The sequence below is a fragment of the Diplotaxodon limnothrissa genome, linkage group LG1 (genome assembly GCF_057381915.1).
Source record: "Diplotaxodon limnothrissa isolate DT_005_m linkage group LG1, D_limnothrissa_male_GT1.1, whole genome shotgun sequence".
In the NCBI taxonomy this organism is placed as follows: domain Eukaryota; kingdom Metazoa; phylum Chordata; class Actinopteri; order Cichliformes; family Cichlidae; genus Diplotaxodon; species Diplotaxodon limnothrissa.
In genome coordinates, this window is record NC_140596.1 from 13,490,453 (window position 1) to 13,512,221 (window position 21,769).

A 21,769-nucleotide genomic window follows, 5' to 3' on the forward strand; every position below is an offset into this window, starting at 1 on the left:
AATCATCATTTCTAAAAAACAAGCATCATATTTAATGTATCTCATGGAAATACTGCTTGATGCGAGCCATTTAGTATAGCTTTGAAAACTTCTGTCTGAAAAGATTACAGAAAAAACAAAATAAAACCGCAGGGCAATTTAAAAATGAATCCAGTACATAGTTTACACAACCAAGCACTGACACCGAGTACTGTCTGCAGCACATGTAGCTGAGTAGTATCACAACTGAGGAGATGATGGCATTGCTTAAGTTTTTGAAATAAACAATTAACCCATAATTTTCCATATTGTACACACAAAGAATTTTGTTGGATCTTCACTATAATATACACAATCTCTATCTGCTTGTTTATGAACTCTTCCTGCGTGATTAATAGTTAAGCCAAACTTAGTACACAGGTACATCTTTGGCCCTTAAGGGTTCAAATAGGGTGCAAATAATTACATCATCATGTTGCCCAACAACCACCAACCAATGAGCTGAAATGACCCATTTGCAACATTTATGTATCTGTAACATCTTATGAAAGCATTACATCCTTTTAATTTCTTGAAAATAATGTCTTGAATCCATAAATCGTCAACGTTATTTATATACCGAATCACATTGCCTGGCATCCACCTAACAATGTACTAGCGCAGGACCTGAGCATTGGAGGGGATCAACAAAAATGGTTTCATTACGATACTTTCTCGCTCCTTCTTATTATGTATATCAGTTTATAAACAGACCAAACAATACTGTTGCATGGGCATGTACTAGTATATTAAAATCTGATCCAGTAAAAGGACTAGGATGTTACAATCCCTGACAAAGCATTGCTTTAAATGGAGAAAATCTTGGGGGATGGGTGTCATGAGGAAAAGCAGCCCAGAAACTTTACCCGCCGCACACATTGTTGTGTGCCTCAAGTTTCGTTCTTTTACCCAAGCTAATCTGCCAGTTTTCCTTGGTTAGGTTTAGGGATTAGAGATCTGATCTTAGTAGCTAAAAATTGGAAAACTTGTACCTGGCAGACTCTCTTTGTAAATCATTCAACATTTCCATGTTTTTGTCTTTCCTTTGTTACTCATGTTATAAGCTCTTTTAGCTAGCAAACCCAAAGCTACTGTCATTCAGAACATCAAATCTGACCTTAATATCCAGCATCTGCTTGACTCAGTTAAGGACAGAGTTATGGGGAGTGGTCACCAAAAACATGCCAATTAGGTTGTTTTTTTAATGGATTAACTATATATGAACCTTATTATAAACATAATAAATGTAATCTTTTTCGCCAACACTTGCAGTCAAAGTAAATGACGCTTACAACTCACAACCTCCACTACTTTGTTGTATTAACTAAAAACAGGAAAGAAGTGGGAGTATTTATGTCTGTTGGTTTGGTCCAATATTAGTAATGCTGGATGTAAAATAAAACATTTTCTTCCATCGGCTGTGTGTGGGGAGAACACAGTGAAGAGTAAAGGAAAGACAAGTGATCTGTTTCACACACACACACACACGCACACGCACACACAAAAAGACTGAAAAAGTTACTGATCCACATGTCTAAAGAAGAAGAGACAGACAAGAAGATATCATAATTAATACTATTTCCGATGTTCAGCTGATTCAGGTATATCCTACATTAATTCTCTTCAGGCTGTAAGGGGGCAATCAACTCCCCAGGCTGTCTTTTCCCCCCCCATTTGGCTCACATAGTTTTGATTATGGAGCGTGGACAGTTTAAGCTAAACGCAATGAATTGTTGTCAGTGTCACAGAGGGCCGATGGAGCAACGGAAAATATCTCTCAACCAGGAGTGAGATAGGAACTTCCGTGCTAAATCCCCTAACATTGAAGATCTATGTTTAGTTTATGGAATACATGCAGGAATATTAAAACAGCGGATGATATTTCAAAGTTGTATTCCTTAAAAGCCAGTACTGGTGTAGGCCCAAAAATGTAATATCGATCAAGTTTTTAAAAATATATGATTCATGCTTGTGACGACCGGTGAAGGAACAGAGCTCTTCACTTTCATTTCATATCACATCCAACAAAGCATATTCTTGTACCTTGGCACATGCCACCAGCTGAGAGGTGGACAGGGCACACTGTGTGGCTGCAGCAATGACCCGGTTCTGAAGGACGGTGTCCTCTGCAACCTGGGCCACATTCTTGGCCTTCAGCACCAACATGGCTGCTGCATTGGCCACTGCTTTCGCCAGATTCATCAGGACATCCTGTAAAGCAACAAACATAGAAAAAAAACTTGGAAATCCACCTCATTAGCAACATTATGTACCTGTACATATATAACATTTGATATAATAGCCATAAACAAATGGAAGAAATTGCAGCAGCAGCATCTTACAGTAGAAATGAACATTTAAACCAACACTATTGTGAAGCAAAAATCAGCGCAGGATTGTCTGCAGTTATATGCAACTAAATAAATCTCATCAAAGCTTCTGCCTCAATAATCCAATTAAACACACATACGCATTTAGCCACTCCACATCTGTTCAACTCATTAACTGAATTGTTGTAAAATGCAAAACAAGCAAAAAATGGAATGTGTTTAGGAAGGCAGGCTAAAGAAGAGCTTCATTGTATCTAGATTAAAAGCTAGAAAATCCTTCAACTCAAACCGAAAACATGGTCAAAATATGGAACAATATTTTGGTCTTTTTCCCCTGGATACAAGGCGATTTTGATTAAGTGAGTGGCAGTTCCAGAGCATTGACTTTTCTCTGAATGCAGTGAGGTGATAAAAGGCTGCAGTCTCACCTGAAACCTCTCGTCTGTCTCGTTCTCTCCAATCTGGCGCAGGAGGTCTCCGCTGGCCTGACCAATGCTGCCTGCTGCTGTCAGCACAGTCTGTCTTGGCTGCAGAAAACACACAGGATGTGAAACTGTATTTAAACACCCGGCAGCATTTTATATCTTGATTTGTGTGTTGTGTGCGTTGGATCAGTAGCATCTAAACTCAAATCTACAATTCACCTTTCCAACTATCCGCATGCACAGCGATGCACACCTGTGTAAAGCTTAATGGTTTTCAGTTAAACACTGTACAGTACATAGATTATTTTTTTCAAACAAATTAACAACACATCCTTACATTAAAGTCCTTCAAACTAACTCCAAACTACGTGCCGATCAGCTCGGCTTCAATATCCCGTCTTTATTCAGATTCACCATAACAATTTAGTTAGTTAAAGCTGTCAAGCAGTGGAAGATGGTAATATAATTAGGTTAGTTCAGGACCAAGAGAGAAAATAGATTATTCAGAGACGATCCATTGTCTCATGGTAGAGCTGCTCTGTGACCAATTTGATTAGCGTTTTTTAGGTTGCCCATTTGGACTGAAGAAAAAGCTCCACAGGCACATACACACAAAATCTGGCATTTAATGGAGTACAAATGGTGAAAAGTTTGCTTGATGCTTGGAATCCAGAGTGAGGACTCATTTTCACACATTCTCCATTTTTTATGCCTCTATCAATGTGGCTACCCCTCCTCCTCCCCCTCCTCCCTCTGGTCTCAACACAGTGTGCAAATTTGGTCCTCCCTTCATACTTTAGCTTCTATTCTAATACCTCCTTTATGTCCAGACCTTATTTGACTTTAAACCGACAACCAAAGCTGACCTTCCACATATTACATATGCAGTAGACAATATTAATGCATACACAATGCTCCTTTTTAGCTTAGTAGCCATCGGTTTTGCCGCAGTAATAGATATGGCACTAAAATGTAAAGTAAACCTAAATACTGAAAGAGCTTAAATTGGTTTATTTTTATATTCTTAGAGTTTGGGGTGCTTTCGCTCACCTCTCCAGAGGCCGGCTCCACAGCCTTCAGCAGGTCAGATACGGTCCCTGCAAGTGTCCTGGCGGCCTTCATCAGGTCGTTGCCTCCTCCTACGTCGTCCTCCATGAGTGCAGCCAACAGCTTCACACCCTTTGACATTTCAGTCAGGTTGGAGGATATGGTGGTGATGGCGCAGCCCACTGCTGTGTAGTCTGTGTCGGTAGGATCGGCTAATTATGATTAAGAATGAACAGAAGAGAGGAGATCAGGAAAATATACAGTCTCAGAGAAGTGATTATAATAAAGGTACCCCAAAACGAAAGATTCACAGAGTCAGTCAGCTAACTATCAAAAGTATTTGCCTTTAACCAAGATTACAGACTTTGCATAATCACATAAGTCTATTTCAGCTGAGAGAAATAAGCACAAAAAAAAAAACAACCCTAAAAAATAGTGAAGAAATTGGGAACAATTCCCAAGAGCATTAAGCTGAAAAAAACCACACCAATAAATGATTTTCAACATGAAGTGGCAAGACTGGCACAAAGCCAGCCGACACCTTCAGCAGCGCACAGTCTCCAAACCACAGCAGGATATGAGAGAGCTATTAGACTTTATACAGGTTCTACAATGATGATAATGAACACCAGAGTGATGGAAAATGTCTCCTTTAAAGTCACTAATTGGCCAAATAATTTTAACTGCAAGAAAATAGCGCCGCTAACACTGCCTCGTAAAAGTGTGAGCACCACTACTTTACAGGCCTTATGTAGAATTCCCAAAATACCTAATTGTGTTTATTTTAAATAAATGTCAGCACTGAACAGTGTATGCCAGAGACACGCTCTACTATTAAGACTGAAATGAATTATATTTTTTCCTATAAGCTAGACTAAATCCACGCTTTCTTAGTGGACAAACTGATTCATGTTCTGAAGACGAAATTAATAAAGAAAAGCATTATCAGATTGTGCTGACTCCTGCCAGAGCCACTGACCAGCCGTGAGGTTGACAACAGAGGCTGTTCCTGCAGTGATGGCGTCGACTTGGGAGTGGATCTCGTGTTTTGACTCATCCATCTTGTTTTGGATCCACACCTTAGATGCCTAAACAGAGACCACAAATCATCACTGACACATGTAAAAATACTACAAACATGATTTTCAATAACACATCTCATAGACATATTACTACTATTACAATATCAGCATATATATTAGAGTTCAAGTGCAATGCAGGGTACCATGTCTTGTCCCAGTGGTGGAAGGTTGTCCACCTCCCCCAGGTCTATCTGGGCTTTCTGCACAGCTTGCATGCTGGTGTTGATGGTTCCCATCAGAGCTTGTTGTGCTGAGCTCTGCACATAAAGATAAAAAAATGTCACCTTACACTGCGAATATTAGACTGATTCTTAAATTCACTAGTTAATGTGTGCAGCAGCATCGCTACAACCACCTCTTACACGTGCGGCTTTAACAGGGAAGAAAACTTTACAGGCATCATTACCAGTGGTGGCATGTGTCCACGGTGCATCTGACCCATTGTGATCTGCTGCTGAGGGGATGGCATGGTACCCATGCTAAGTGATTCTGCGCCGATTGAGCCAGAGCGGATCACCCCTGGCAGCGCCACAGAGCCGTGCTCCACCCGGCCCATACGGTTAAACTGCTGCTGAAGGATGGTGGACCTGCAAATATGATGCATGTAAAACAGTCTTCTCATACGTGCATTTGTGACTGTGCACAAAGCAGAAAGATACTGAAAAGTCTTTGCAATGTGTACATCTGGCAGACAAAGGTTTGTTTTGTTTTTCTGCAGATAAGGCCTTCCAGAGTTTGGCTTACTATGTCTTTGTAATATTAAAAACGATTGCCTACAGCCAGTGAACAAGTCTGGATAAAAGCGGGTGAAGGAGGAGAAAAAAAATACAATAACAATTGCAACAAATACTCTCTCGGTTGAAAACAGGAAAGCAATATCAACTGAGGCATGAAAGGAAAAGGACTTCAGTTACACGCCGAGAGTCCACTGTGGCTCGGTGAGCTAATATACATCTAATAAGGAAATGTTCAGACAGAGCCTTTGCCTGTCCGGTGCAGCAAAATTTCCTCACATAATGATTATCTTTCAGGATAAGGAAGTGAGGTTCTGCGAGATGGATGTCTGAGCTGTGGTCACAGGCGGCAGAGAGACGGAAATAAAGAAAGACTTAATCTTGTGCTTTGTTCAAATAATATGAGAACGCCTTGTACCGTGCTATTGTGCTCACAGTCAAAGCATCATCATACGACCGTTTATACTCAACATATATTTGAATACAACTGGGCTTAAATAAAGACTGCTGATTTATGCTAAACAGAGGCTACATTGCCACTTTTGTTCAGCAGGAATGCACATACTTTTTCGGGGATACAGACTCCTCGAGCATTGTTGACTCCTCGTCACCTTCTAATCCAAAGCGATCCTTGCTTTGCTTCTGCAGGAAACAAAATAACAGAACAAAAATTTGAGTGACACAGAATTGCACACTTGCACAGGTTCATGACAAATTAGGTCATTCAGAGTAGAATACAACTAAACCTTGAACACACCTGTGATGGATGGTATTCTAACCCCCAGAAAAAGGAGGGGACGACAGTTCTAATGCCTATAATAGTGATAGGTAATTGTGTTAACCATGGAACCTCAGCTGTTCACTCTAAGCTTTATTACCAGCTCCTGCTGTATACCGGTGCCACATGAGCCTTTCCACATGTGCTTCTTTTTTATTTAAATGGAGCTGTATGACACAGTGGCTGGGCTGTGTCTAGTATCAACAGATGTGAGAATTCATTTGTCACAGGAAGATATTGATTCGCGAGGATTCATCAGCATCTCCAGAGATAAATGTCTCACCTTTTTGAGAATGATGTCGATGTAACCGGCAATGAGCTGGGAGATCTGTTCCCCTTCAGTGGTCTGTACAGAGTAGTAGCTCTCTTGGTACTCCCCAAAGTCCTACACACACACACACACACACACACACACACACACACACTTCATTGTGGATTGTAAGGAAAGTAACCACTGCAGAGTGCGCTGTGCAGGCTAAGGATTTACTGCAAGGATTAGAACACTGGTTGACATCAAAAAGCTGCAACATACAGAGAATTGGATTAAACCAACAGCAATCTTGGGGTAGACGTTTTACAGGACACTGAAGATTTCTTTCAGCGGAGCATTGCAAAGGTTACTTTCACATGTATTGTTTAAAAAAAGGACTAAGTAAAATAAAGAGTTCTTTACACTCGCGCACTTAAAATGCTAAACCTTTCCACCATGACATCTTCCGAAAGCTGCAAATCAAACCTGAAATCACAGCGTCACGAAAAACACGCGGACTAAACGGCAGAGCACTCTGCCGAATTAACAGCAGGAAAGAGGCTGGGTTAATTTAATTAAGATGTTGCGTCTTCCAGACCTGCAAGATTAGACCCATGTTGCTGACACAAAGAAGGGATTTTGACACTGACAAAAAAAAGAAAAAAGTCTGTTCAATATCTGAAGTGCACCAGGGCCAAAAAAAGCCATGCAGGCTGAGCGTAACAGTGATTGTTTGCACCGCAGGAATCGTTGGGTTTACCGTGAGCCTGTCACTCTTATTTAGCATTAGCGACAAGATGCTCAGTGCAAACAGAATGAATAAAAGATAAAACACCCCCCCCCAACAGAGCCAGCATATCATGAAGTATTCAGAGCTCCTGCTTTCTGTAATAAATGTGCTACAAGTCTTAGGCTTAAAGGTAGAAAATGTGGCTCTTACCAAGGTGAAGCTCTTGGGTGATGCTGCCCACCTCTTCACAGTGGTAAGTGGCCACTCTTGAACTACATCTTTGGTCTTCTCATCCACTCTCATCACAGACTCTTTTGTGATACCCAAAAGCCGCGGCACCAGTTTATTCTTGCTCTTCATCTTTTCCTGCAAAAACAAATTTGAACCATGTAAACTTTACAACACTGTCAAAAACCACAAAATATAACTGAGGGTATAAAATGCGATCAGAGACATTTGAAGCACAGGGCAGATTAACAAGTTAAGCAAATCATGTAAATTTATCTTCCTCTCAGCACAAAGGTCTAATTTTTCTGTCACAATGATATGTCAAGATGGGTACTTATCTGTTCAACCAGTGGGGGGGAAACGTTAACTTTTCCCAGTTAGCAATTAAAATGTTGCATCTTAAATCTTGTCTTTATCTGCCTGTCAACATCTTTCAACCTCCTGCTAGATCTCCTGTATTCACTAAACCTTTAATGTTATACTTAAGTTGCTTCCTAAGCCATGAAGCATTACATTTCCCCCCCCCCCCCTTTTTTTCTCTTCGATGGAAAGAGCAAACATTTGTTCGGGAGCTGCAGTTAGAGAAGAGACACAAAGTGATGGACTGTGACACGAGGGGCAAAGAGGTAAATTGTGCAAAAATCCTGAGGGGCCTGTAAACTCACTGGGGCCTCTGCAGGTTATAGGTTAGAGACTATCGGCGGATTTTTTTTTTTCCCCCACGTTGTTTTTAAAATGTTTCTGCTCCGTAAAATTAACCTTAATGATGACAGACAACAAAAGGTGAGCAGATATAATGGCTATCTATATTTTTATGTATAGAATAAAGGAATACACAAGCCACTCGCTAAAAGCTATTGAACCAATACAACACAGTAAGGCTGTTCAATATAACAATATATATCAGATGACGATATAAAAACGTTTGTTTCGTGGTGTCGCAAAATGAACTGTTTACAGCAACATTTTTTCATCGTTTTGATGGTCACTGTAGTGGCTATATTAATTTCTTAAAGTTCTCTCTTTCTCTTATATTTAATATAACCACACAAGCGCATGTTTTTATGCGTTTTGGTTAGCAACAAGGACGGTAAAACCACCGCGTGTCCGCTTGTTTATGTTCCACATAGACCTTTCACAATGAAGCTCAATATCCTGTTGAGACTTTTCAAAATAAACTGAATCACGTGAAAGAGCAGATTATTTACGGATGAGAAGTTAAAAAAAAAAAAAAAACCTCACAAAGAAAACGGCCGTTACAACTTATGTCTAAAAATGTATAGTTTCATGCATGTGTTAAAGCACTCGACTGCAGCTACATGACACGCAGCTGGAAACACTTCCCGCAAGTCGAGCTGTCCGAGATTCACAGAATTTACAGAAAATGTTACGTTTTTGTGATTTATATCGTTATCGGGATGATAGAATTCTTACATCGGGATATGAGATTTTGGTCATATCGCACAGCCCTACAACACAGTGTTTTTTTGTTTTTCCTTTTCAAAAAACAAAAAAAACAAGATACATTTTTGCTCTTTATCCTTTTGTGATGAAAGCTATTAATGAAAAGCGCAAGTGACTTGTCCCAGTAATACCAGGAAATATCCAATTTTCTACTAGAGCGCAGCGAAGCTGACAGGAACAAATGATGCAAATGGAGATTTCCATTGCAGGATGTCCTCTTTGTGACTAATTACGTGGGGGGGAAAGTCACTCTGATACTCTTGTCAGAACAGTTTTATAGGTACTGCATTTGGAAGTCTGCAAATTGCTCCCATCAGCTCGTATCTGTTGGCAGCTGGACTTCTTCAAGAGATTCAGTATCGCTGGTTTACCTGTGCAATGTCTCCTTGTATATCTCATTCACTCCACTTCCTCCCTACTCACTCTGAAATAATCTTAGTGCCACACTCGGCTGCACAGACAACATTTGGTTTCCTTCCAGGAACACACTGAACTCCCTGCAGAGGAGGTGCTGCCAGTGTGTGTTTGTATGTGTGTTAGCGAGAGAGGTGTGCAAGGGGAAAATGCATGGCAAACAAATCACAAAAGGGTTCTTGCTTTTGCACGCAGCGCATTCTTTCATCTTGAAATTTTGGTTTTTTGCAACAGGTACTCTGCTTAGTTTAAGGTGACATAACGAGCTGCGAGAGTTCAAATAGGAGCAGACAGTTTATACAAGCGGAGTCCACCATCAGCCTCTTTATCCAGTTAGCACCAAACCCAGAGGACAGATTTCATGCTGTGAAGATAAAAGGCTCCGACTACAGTTCGGCTAATTCCAAAATCTGCTTCCTATTACAATAAATAAAAAAATAAAAAGGCAAGTAGAGAACTTGAGGCTATATTTTTACTTTTTGAAGGAATAAAATAGGGCATTGGTACTTCAAACATTTGGTAAAAGGACAAATGGATGATTTTAAAAACTTACCTTGACGAGGAAGAAGGAGACGCCGTATGTCCGCAGAGACCGCGCCAATTTGACATACTTTACTTTTGCCTCAATCTCGGTCATCTCGCCACAGTTCTTGTGCTCCTGCAGGTCAGATTTTTCATGTATTGATTTTCAGAACACTGAAAATCCCCCCGTTTCACGCTTGTGCACCAATGTGTACATTTATCAAAAGGGACAACACGAACACACCTGGAATATTTTCTTTTCAGCTCCTCTCTGCTTTATGTACTCTTTGGGTAGAAACTCTTTCAGGCTAGAAAAGAAAGGAAAAATAAGAAGCTGAAACTCATGAAAAAAGTCTGAACTCTCCTTTTGTTGTTTCCTTTTCTGTTTATTTCTGACAAAAAGAAAAAAAAACCCTAATATTTTACAAGTTTTTCCACAGACGTCATGACACAGATGCTTACTCCAAGAATCCGGGTTTGTGTTTATGCTCTATGTGAGGTCCAAACTGGATCTGGGCCTGAATCCCTCCAAACTCGCAGGCCTTATCAAACGAGACCGGGTGGGAACCGTTCAGGATATCATCTCGAGCCTAAAAGACAAATTAAAACGGTCAGTAATTAACTGTAGACATCAAGTTTATGACTTTATTTTCCACTGTATCTGTTTTCTAGACTTGCATAATTCTTAATTGATCAAAAAAAGCCAGCCGTGTGCACATTTTGTAGCTGCTTGTCACCATTAGGAGACAAGAGAAAAATGGATTTTACTGCATATCGTCTGCTCACATCCTGTTTTACTCAGGAGAGGAGAGACACTCTTATCCGAGTGTCTGTTTTTGACACTGGCAAACTGCTGCTTCAACAGTCATGAACTGCTGAAATGAAAAATGAGAGGAAGACATATTTAAAAGTAAGTTCCAGACCTGTACGTAAAGCAGGTTGAGTTGAACTGGGTCTCTGGAGTCTACATTCTGGTCAGAGTAGAAGAACTTGCGTCTCAGGAGAAGAGTCTCGTTCTCGTCCACTCCCTGCTCCCTGAATGTTCTGCTATGGTCCAGCCAGTTCACTAAAAAAATTAAAAAATAACAAGTTCATAGAAATCTCTTGTTAAAGAGGCATAGGTCTATTATCTTTATTTAATGTTCACCATATACAATAGCAAGTTTGTTTTGTGTGTGTGGTTTATTTATTAATTTTTTTTTACAAGTATTTGTTTTTGATAAACACCAAATTGCATCTTCACATTCGTGGCTGGAAAAAGCAAATGTAAATACATTTTGCCCAATTAAGAAAAAAAAAGGGCCACCTGTCATCTCTGTAGCAAATTTCCTCATTTGTGGCACGTGGCCCTTTTTTATAACTCAACTGTTTAAATTGTGCGAAAGCATAAAAGTTCTGCAGTGTTAGGGGCGTGGCTGCTTTAAGTGGCAGGTGGGTGCTGAAACAGGCAGCTGCTGTCTGCTACGCTGTAGCTAAACTCATAACAGTGTTTGCAGTGCTGGAGGCTCACTTTGCAGTTAACTGTACTACAAGCCAGTTTAACTATTTACCTATATGTTACTTAGCACTAATAAACAGGTATCTGTGGCTATGGATCCACCTTGCCACCCAGGTTTGGTAGGGCTGCATATTCCTCCAAATACCGTAACTTTTGGCTTCTGAAAGCTAAGACGGCTAAAATGCTAAATTGAGGTTTAAAGATGGGACTTCAAACCTGCTGTTCATGGTGGCTCCATCTTTGTTTTATATACATTATAAGCTTATGGGACAACAAATGCTGCAAAGTGAATTTATGGACATTTATTTGGATTTGACATCAACTATAATTACCATAAATTAAACAGACTATGGTCCCAACCAGACTAATCTACATCCCCTTATTCTTGAAATACAAGCAAGTCCATCTTTCCTGTCTCTATTCAGTCCTTCCCAGGTGAGGCTCACCTTTATTACAGAGTAAGGCTTTAATCTTCTGCTATATGTGAGGGAGTAAAAAGGGAAGGAAGCAGTGATTTTGCACACAGGCACAGAATAACAGCTGCATTCCTATCTTGGATGCAATATAGGCAGGAAGTGAGATGTTTTGACCTGGGATCAGGAGTTTAGATTTAGTACTCCCACATTCCAGTGAAAGCTGGTAGATATCGCAGAGAGCTGTGAACGTGGGCTACTAAACTGCCGCTTTCCATATATAACATGTTTCTGGTAAAAGACTTCACTTTAAAAAAAATAAAAAAAATAGGGAAAACTTGTGTTTTCATTTTCTTTCTTGAACTCACAGTCATCGTCTGTGTGAAGCTTGGCTTTCAGCTTTTCCATCTTCCTCTCGTCTCGCAAAAGTGTTCTGTCTTTCTTCAGGGTACCCATGCCATCCTCCTTCTTCTCCTCCACCGTCTCCTGGATCAGAGAGTATTCCTCGTAGTTTGTAATGCCTGGGGAAAGAAAGGATTCCCATCAGAGATAGGAGGAAAAGGATTTCACATGGAAAGATTATTCTTTTCTTGTGTGTGTGTCCATAAAGGTTCAGCACAGATTCAACAGATTTGTAACACAGAGAGGATTGGCAGCACAAGAAAACAAAGATATGATGTACCTATTCTACTGCATATAGTCACAAGCAGCTCTCCCACTGTTTTGGAGTCGTCCACCATGATAGTTTTGACAGCCCCATCCAGCATTTTAATTTTCTGTGGTCTTTGCTTCTTCTTGTATTCAAGAATATCCTGGTTGAAAACAAAAAAGGTAGAGAGAGGGGGAAAATGTGAGTAAAATGAAGAAAGAAGAATGAAGGGAGAGAGAGAGAGTCAAAGTAACTACTTAGAAAAAGATCACAAGCATCCAGGTTGCGTAGAGAGAGGGGAGAATAAAGGCCAGAAAACCGTATTTAACGGCTGCCTATCACAGCCTGCTGCTCCCCTCCAATCTCAACAATGAGACGAGATTTGGTTCAGAATAATTGGTCACAGTCATGCCTTCTACCTGGGTTGCCTTTGGTAGATTTAAAGAGGAGAAACCATTTAGAGCTGCAAAACCACAAGCACAAATGTACCGAGGGGCTGTGATATGCAGTTAAATAGAACACCAGAGTGTATCAGGCCTTTGGCAGTGAGAATCAGAGCCTCTGAAACAAGCTGGCAAGCGATCTAAAGCTGGCTATAGCACTTCTTTAAGGATCGCTTTTAAAATCTTCTTTCGATGTTCTCAGTGTCTTGGTTCCCAGTTGTAGCTTATGCTTTTATTTTCTCGGGGTGCTTCTTTGTTTTGTCTTCCTGTGCATGATGTGTGTCTGAATGAGATTTTTGGCAGCTGTTTCAATTTCTCTTTAGTGAATTTATGTCGATCGAAAATGTTTTTGTTTTTTTTTTTAAAATCAGATAAAATGTTTAAATACGCTCAAACAATGAAGCATTTTGCTGATATATTCAACACTGCAAGGCTTTAACTCCCACTCCCAGTCTTAATGCCAGGTAACAGAAGTATTGTTAGCAGAGGCGGGAAGTAACAAAGTATCAAGACTTTGAAATTGTATTTAAGTAGAATTATTTTGTCCTTCCTACATTATAAAACAAGTACCTCTAACTTTGTACTTCTTATATTTTGAAAACAGGCTTGTTACATTACATTAGGTAACATCTGAGGGGAGATATTTCCTGCCATTACACACATTTAAACAAAACTAGACAATATACTGGTGGATCAATCGATGGTTACACACTTAAAGGGGAGGGTGAAAAAGACAAAAAACAGGAAGAAAAAATACATAAAAAATACACAAAATGATATGACTTATTGTACTACACTCAGGGGTTATGGTCGCAATACTTCTGATTCTAACTAGCACTGCAGAAGAGGAGTGCGCATGAAGGGAGTAAACTCTTTTTCTTTTAAGTGACGGGTAATTTCAGATTTCTGGCAGCTCACCAAATATCAGCAAACACACAAAGTGCTGGTCTGTAGTTTGTCACACAGTGTGTCTGCTAACTAAATGTTCAGCTGCCGTATTTCCCAGGAAGGGAAAAGAATGAGCTCTAACTTTACAAAGAGATGGAAAGATATAAAGCCGGACAGCAGAGGGAGAAGGCAGCTACTCCAGGACATTTGATAATGTGGAAATTTAAAGCCTTTTAAACACATATGGGATTTATAGAATAATCTTGCTTTTTTCATATTGTGAAATATTCTGCAAATCAAATTAAAGTGCAAAGGTTTCACTGATCTGTTTGCAGTAATGCACCATGTTGGATTGGTGCAGCAAAGCTGTGCTGTTCATAGTCAATGTTATGTTCCATTGAGGGTAAATTATATTTAAGTTGATGATGCTGATTAGATTCACTCACTAAATTCCACCTTTATGGGAAATCAGCCATGATAACTCATATAATATCTGCGTATATTTGCTCAGGTGTGGTGGCAAAGTCACTCATCTATAATGCAGGCAAAGGCAAAGAGAGTTTTTCTCCGCTTCAGTTCTACTTAACAGATGTTCAAGCTGAATAAATTCATTAGAATTCGAATTTAGGTTGAAATGAGATTCACATTCCTTTGTATTAATATTATTTTTTATATTAGTATGGTGTTATTATGGCAGGAAGTTCAGTTAGCCTTTTATTTATTTGAGTTAAACCAGTACTTCCAACTTTTACAACTGTATTTTTTTTTTTTTTTTTTTTAAAAACACAAGTATCTGTACCTCTACTTAAGTGAAGAGTGTTTGTAATTTTGCTACCTCCAATGATTAGAAAATGTGTGAGACGCTGGGACCACCAAGCATCAGTTTATGCTGTTTATGACACAGCGTTATTCACATGCGCGCGTGTGTGTGTGTGTGTGTGTGTGTGTGTGTGCGTGTGCGTGTGTCGCCCCCATGATGCCAGTTATCCATAATTCACGGTTACATTTATTTACCCCATTGCGGAGCATGTAGTAATCCAGCGTCCTTCCAGATTCCAACCAGATGCCTTTTCTGGGGTCTTCATCCGAAAGAAACAGGCCATAGTCTGAAGCTGTAGCAGTGAGAAGAAACAACTCTACTTTAGACATTAAAGAACTGAAAATGACTCCCTAGGCCAGGATCAGATTAAATGACATCAACTCTATAATGACCCCTCTATGACAGCATTCACCACATGTTCTGTAACAATGGTCATAAGAGCGCAAGGCAAGTCTGTAAACATGGAAAATCAAAAGAGGGATGATGACTTTGGTGCTGCTGAATGGAACAGATAAGTCAGACCTGCTACTTGTGTAAAATGGAAAGCTAGCATTGGGGTCATGGAAGTAATGGCAAAAATTTCAGATTCCATGGTTGCTTAATTCAGTGGTTCTTAAACTGTGAGACTAACTTTGCAGAGTAAAGAGCCAATGAAATTAATTTTAACACGAATGTGATTTATGTAAAGCAAATTAAACACGATTTAATTGTCATATTGACATTTCAATCGCTGGATGTCAACTTGAATCAGTGATTGATACACAAAAACAAGTTGTTGTGTTTTTTGGGGGGGGAGGGAGGGAGGGTCTGAAAGAAGGTTCATGTCTGAAGAAGTTTGAGACCCACTGACTTAATCAGAAGCAAAGCAGCCAAAATTGTGACATAATCTAATCCAAGCATTAGTTTATTGACTGCAATCCAATTTAAAGCAGTGTAAATGACATATAAACCTACCAAATGAGACTTTAACGTCTCTACATTTTGTAAATCAAATATTATCTAAGCCACATTTCCATCATATTGCTTTTTGCTGCAAAAGTCTTCACCACAGCCAGTAAAGTTTATACTTCTCTCTTTGTCTTTACAAAGAAAACCAAGTTTTTGCAACCAAGTAGAGTTAATTCTCACCCTGTCCAGTTTGAGCCTCTGGGACCCTCTCTCTGATGATCCTGCAGGCATCATAGACAGCTGTGGAGGGCTCAAACTGCATCGTCTTCACAACGTTGCATTGCCGCACGCAGATTTTCAGTGACAACGCCACCATCTTGCCAGGCGGTGCGGGCGAGCGCTGCAGCTACACCTGGCAAAAATCAAAGAGGTTGAGTTTATTAACAAGGCGCGAGTCTCAAATTTGAGCAGAGGGAAGAAACTCGTTGAACAGGATAAAAGAGCCAGATGGTGAAGAAGAAGAATGCCCCTTCAGTTGTTTTGGAGGGGAGGGTCTCTGAAACACAAATCTCTCTATGCTGTTTTTATATTCTAATATTTCTAATATATCCAGTGTGGCACCACTGTGGTGCTTCATGCACGGGAAAATGCATAACCTAAGCTCTTGTAGTATATCACTCTTTCATAACACATACTTAAGGAAAACATCTCCTTGCACCATCATAAACAATGAAATTTTCATGCTTCATAAAACAAAAAGGAGCTAACAAATTTATCACTTTTTGAAAATGGCCCATCTGGTCCCTGCTGGGGACAAAGAAAAAGTCTCTTCTCTGTGAAAGATTTAAAACTAAAGCAGAAAAGCAGCAACAACAACAACTGGAAGCAGAGAGGCAGCTCTCTACAATTGTTTTCATACTAGGTGGGTAAAACCCGCTTAAGTCGTTGATGTTTCTTTGCCAATGGGGGGGGGGGGGGGGGGGGAAGCAGCAAGAAAAGCCTGCATGAAATTTCCTTCTTCAGAAAGGAAACAGAGCAATTTCCAACTTATCTAAGATAAAGTCAACATGAGTCCTACATTGTTGAAATAACAGAATGCTTGATGTTCTCTTGCAACACGCAAACCAACAGTGTAAGAAAACACACGCTGTCAATCATCTGTCCATTCATTTTTTTTTTTAAAAAGAAAAGAAAAGAAAGACAATACTGAGATGAAATAATGAAAGTCCTCTCACACACTGCTGCATTTTTATCTTAGATGCTATAAAAATGCTTGCTTTAACAATAGTTTTCAGCGTGTAACGTGCAATTTTAATCCATCTTAGACAGTTTTATGTCATTAGAAATGCACGAGGAGGAGGAGGATGCTCGTACACTTTCAGATTCAACACTGCTGCGATTCACAACTAAAACGGAGAAAAGGGAGAAAAGAGCCGTGACCTCGCTGACAGAGCACATCCTGTCTGTCACCAATGAGAACATAGGAATACCCTGTGGCACAGGAGAGTCAAAGGTCAGAGGTTAGCCTGGGCCATAGCTGAAGTACACAGGCAGCTTCCCCTCTGCTCCGCTGGCCTCTAACCCTGACTCAGACTCTCAAAATCTGGTTCCTATGTGAGATTAACTCGCACAAAGGATTGGAGCGTTCGTCTTGCACCATGTTGACATGTCACCGTGGTATTCTGAAGCCGGTAATAACACAGCCAGGCATTTTTCAGATGTGCATCTCAAGTTGGGTAAAAAAAAAAAAAATCCATTATGTTAATATGTGTTGTGTCTCAGTTTAGCACTTGTTAAAATGTTCTATTAACAAACCATTTACGCAGACTTTCAAGCCTGTACATTCCTTATTGCTGTGTATTCCGTCTTAGTCAGTCAAGCCTTTTCCCAAACCTCCTGCTGATAGTTCCTGGAGCCAATCCAAACACTTCAACTGCTAACAACTGGCTCCTACTCAAAATATAAGAGTGTCAGATCATGACACTAGCAAAAACACCATCCTAAAATAGATATGAGCTGCTATTCTGGTGATCGCCCGCTAACCAACAATATGAAAACATCTGTCTTAAAAGACCAGTTATCAGCTATGAAAAAACCAACAAGGTGAGCTTGTGGGAACCCTGTCAGGGCTGAGGGTGATTTACACGTATATGAACAGATTTCTGGAATACTACAAATTCTGCATCGCTGCGTGAAGCATCAGCAGCATCTGTTTCAGAGTCACGGTCATGATTGTTTTGGGGTCTTTTTTTAATATTCCCTTTATCTGCTAAGCTTACAGTGCTTTCTATCTTTTTGCCAAGAAACAAACTTTACAGAATTTCAGAAATGTAATCATCAGCCATTAGTGGAGAAAGATGAACAGGAGGAAAAGATAAACATTAACCCCATTTCCAAAAAAGTTGGGAATGCTGCGATCACAATAATAATGGAACCAATGATTTGCTTATAATTTAAAATCTTGATCTGGAATATGGCCATGTTTCCCACCAACCTGCATCCATAAGAACAACGATTCCTATACTGACGTGATGGGATTTAAGCTGCTTGATATGGAATTTCAAAAGTTTCTCTTTCTTCTAGTGCGGTCAGCGTTAATCTCGTTAAAATGACGTTAACGCCATAACCGCATTAACGCGGCAAATCTCTGTTAGCGAGTTAACGCGGATCGCCCCATGCGAGTGCTGCACGACGTCAGCGCGCTTAAGCTCGTTAATACGTTAGCGCTGTGCAGCCCCTGATGTCATTAATGTCATTTTAACGACATTAGCTGGCAGCACTACTTTCTTCATATCATTCACTTCATATGTATTCAGTAAAGGTTTTCAGTGGATGAAATATCTGGAATCGCTCCAGTCCTTCAATTGAGCCAGCCCTCTTCTGCTTCCAAGGAGCCAGAGTTTCTTGCAACCTTTTAAAGTGCTCTTGAGCAATAGTTCAAAGTTTTTCTTTGGACATTTGCTACTTTTTCACACCAGTGATTGTAATTTTCTGAAGAATTTTTAAAATTCTTTTTATTTAAACAACATTCAAGCATTTCTGTAAAAAGGTTTGTAATATTACAAAAAAACTGTGACAGGGGAAACACAAGTAGATTCAGCCAATCACTAACAATAAAGGAGGTATGGCACCACAAGCACAAAAATCCATTTTTGACTGCAACTTTATGCATTTTCCCTGTTTTGAACATTTAAACTGTAGCATAACACATCTTATTAGTGTCAACCATGCTGCTGAAATGTTATTCTGTGCAGTCTCCCATTTCAATACAGGTGGCAAACCTGGCGATGGATAAGCACAGTGAATGCACAGTAAAGCCACACACCGTTTGGGTCCCGAGTCAAATCGGAAACTAAAAAAAAGGAAAAAAAAGAAAAAAAGAACACCCACACAATCGGCTCACACAAAATCCTTTTAGCCTTAGCAGTAATATGAAAATTGGTTGTCACACAGCATGTTTTACTTATCCTCCTTTAAACCCTTTTGAGCTTCTGTAAGATGTGAATCCTCTGTGAATTATAATTCCATTTCACTGCACACAAACAACATATTCACGAGAGGAACCGATTTGTTTCCGTAAACAAACATGGCTAAAAACATCCCGAGCATGATAGCCGTCAAACATTTTACCTGCTAAAATCCAAATCACGCACGGTAAACCAAATGATGAGCTTGATTGAGAGCATGACACTCCCGATAAGGCCCATTACGCAAATATAAAGGTTCATCCTACATTAAGGCAAAGCAGTGTCTCTGTCGACGCCAGATTACCGGCAAAGCGTCCCATCGTGCATTTTCGCTTCTCTGAGATGAGAAAGGATTTGCCGAGATCAAATGTGATTGTAAAGCCCCCAAAACACTTGAGTACAGCCAACTCATTAGACCGCAACAAAATCCAATGAGGGAATACAGCTCCAGTGGGCATGCAGTACCAACTAACCTGCTCAGTAATCGTGTATGCACCTAAATTAAAGTGGCAACTCTCTTGATTTAGTTTTGAAAAAGAAAAAATGAATATTCAGACATAAAAAAAAAAACAACACAAATTCTAAGAGGAACATAAATGACATATAAAGACTTTACCTCATTAGGATATTAAACTAATCTGTAAATAAAACTAAATTAAAAAAATGCATAGCCTTCTTGAAGAAAAATATGAAGACAAAACCAAATCTTTTAAAACACCTGAGACTCGAGTCATGTGAGCAGCTAACATGAACCTGTAGCTGTTGACAAATCAAGTAGGAAATCCAATCAGTTATTGTAATTTGGAATGGATAGACTGGTGTTGTTAGCATGGCATTTAAAAACGTATTTTTTTTTAAATTTTGGTATATTGTTAGTCAGCCAGATGTTAATTAAAAACGAGTGTGGGAAAACATTCTAATATTACAACCCTTAATTTCCCAGATTTGGTAGTATATTAGCCAAAGCAGCAGGTAAAAGACCAATTAATTGATCAGTTTACAAGCAAAGAGAAAATCTATGGGTCTAAACATTTTTTATGGCAATAACCAAACAAAGAACTCAAAGACTTGCATCTCGAGTTTCACTTGATTCGATGAAGAGGAGTTTTGTTTTCGGTGACTACAGTAGTCAGCTATTTCATTCTTGGCATAATTTCGCTCCATTCTGGCGAATCCATCTGGAGGCAGGCCCGTCTGTTTGCCTGCACACTTTGATTACCTGCTCATCTGCTTTTATGTGGCTGTACAATTCATCCACCTGCATCAGGGTGTTGTCAGTTAGCAGCATTTTCTGTCTATTTTATACACCTGCCTCTCAAAGCTACACCTAAACATCAAAGCTAATTGCCACCAAACAGCAGAAGAGGAGTTAAAACCACCAGAATGTGAGGAAACGTTAGCGATTTTTAGGAAAGGAGGCCCCTCGAGCAGAGGAAAAGGTGCCGCTGCCCTCACACACCGAACCACCAGTACATGTAAGAGTAACACAGACAGAGAACGTATAAATCCTTAATCATTAATACACTGTAGACTCCCACACTCAACACAAAGCCTCCGTTCCCCTCCTGACTTTAAACCCACTGCACCAGTTACACCTACACTCCTTTGATGTACTGCAGGCTCACATAACGACGAATATTCAACAGGACCGCTTTGCTGTAAACAACATTTTTCATGTGACGTACACCAACCATAGCAGAAACTCATTCAGGGCCAGTTTAATCACAGTGCACTGGCCCTGAATGAGTAATAAGTGTGGATTTTCAGAGAAGTGTCACTAAACATGATGACTAATATACATTGTTCTATGTATATGTTCTATAAAAGTCCCCTTTATGACCACTCAGTACATTTCATGCATGGATTTTGGGATGTAATAATCTAAATTTAAAAACATTTTGTTTTACTTCAATTTCTTAACCTTCACTTATTAGCACTACAATCAAAGAGCGTTTTTCACCAGAAAATTGCAGGTTATTACAGTCTATAGCCACGTGGTACAGTTTGGCCCTCTAATTGAATATGTGGGTGGAACATGTCTGCTGGTGTCATTACTTTTAGATCCTGCATAACTTGGCACCCTCATAGCTCAGAAAATTTAAGGAACTGTAAGAGCGTGCAGTTCAAAATCAAGCTATTACATTTTCCTAACCCTACCCAAATAATGTTCACATCAAAATGAAATCAAAACCTTAAATTGATCCCAGCAAAAGCGCAACCCCAAGTCATCCTAATACTTGGTTAAACATCCGCACCTTTCTGTTAAATGCTCTGCATTTCTGATAAGAAACAACTTGATCCAACGTTAGTTCATTTTAGTCTTGTGCTCTTACCCAACTAGAATTGTGGGTGGGTGGAAACTATCACCTCTATTATTGAGCAGAAGCTGGGGTAAATCCTGGTCAAACTGCCAATCCATCCACAGGATTAACACAGACAGGAAACAAACACCCATAATCAATTTAGAAAATAATTAAAACAAGCCAATATCTATATCTTTGGTTAGTGGAAGGAAAACAAGGAGAAAACCCAGCAATGTCCCAAATAATCCACAGGTTAAAATCCAGCATATTCGAGCTGTGATGCACCGACACGCCATACTTATTCTTGATTCTCTGTCCTATGATGAATGCCATCACAAAGAAAAACTAAAGTAAGGAAAAATTCTTTGCCAGCAACAA

At 39.8% G+C, this 21,769-nt stretch overlaps 1 protein-coding gene across 2 annotated transcripts in view; it reads right to left on the minus strand.

Moving 5' to 3' along the window:
* Positions 1–21,769, minus strand: part of LOC146639510 (talin-2) — a 99,701-nt gene that overhangs the window by 37,365 nt on the left and 40,567 nt on the right. For both annotated transcript variants that reach the window (XM_085367224.1, XM_085367306.1), the window contains exons 3-19: positions 15,862–16,033; positions 14,928–15,025; positions 12,616–12,745; positions 12,302–12,454; positions 10,946–11,088; positions 10,485–10,612; positions 10,267–10,330; positions 10,054–10,158; positions 7,605–7,760; positions 6,698–6,799; positions 6,202–6,278; positions 5,309–5,489; positions 5,046–5,159; positions 4,800–4,908; positions 3,824–4,032; positions 2,777–2,875; positions 2,062–2,229 (exon numbers count right to left, since the gene is read on the minus strand). In XM_085367224.1, the coding sequence (XP_085223350.1) occupies positions 2,062–2,229; positions 2,777–2,875; positions 3,824–4,032; positions 4,800–4,908; positions 5,046–5,159; positions 5,309–5,489; positions 6,202–6,278; positions 6,698–6,799; positions 7,605–7,760; positions 10,054–10,158; positions 10,267–10,330; positions 10,485–10,612; positions 10,946–11,088; positions 12,302–12,454; positions 12,616–12,745; positions 14,928–15,025; positions 15,862–15,997 (2,172 nt within the window). In that variant the 5' untranslated portion in view covers positions 15,998–16,033. The remainder of the gene's footprint in view (positions 1–2,061; positions 2,230–2,776; positions 2,876–3,823; positions 4,033–4,799; positions 4,909–5,045; positions 5,160–5,308; positions 5,490–6,201; positions 6,279–6,697; positions 6,800–7,604; positions 7,761–10,053; positions 10,159–10,266; positions 10,331–10,484; positions 10,613–10,945; positions 11,089–12,301; positions 12,455–12,615; positions 12,746–14,927; positions 15,026–15,861; positions 16,034–21,769) is intronic.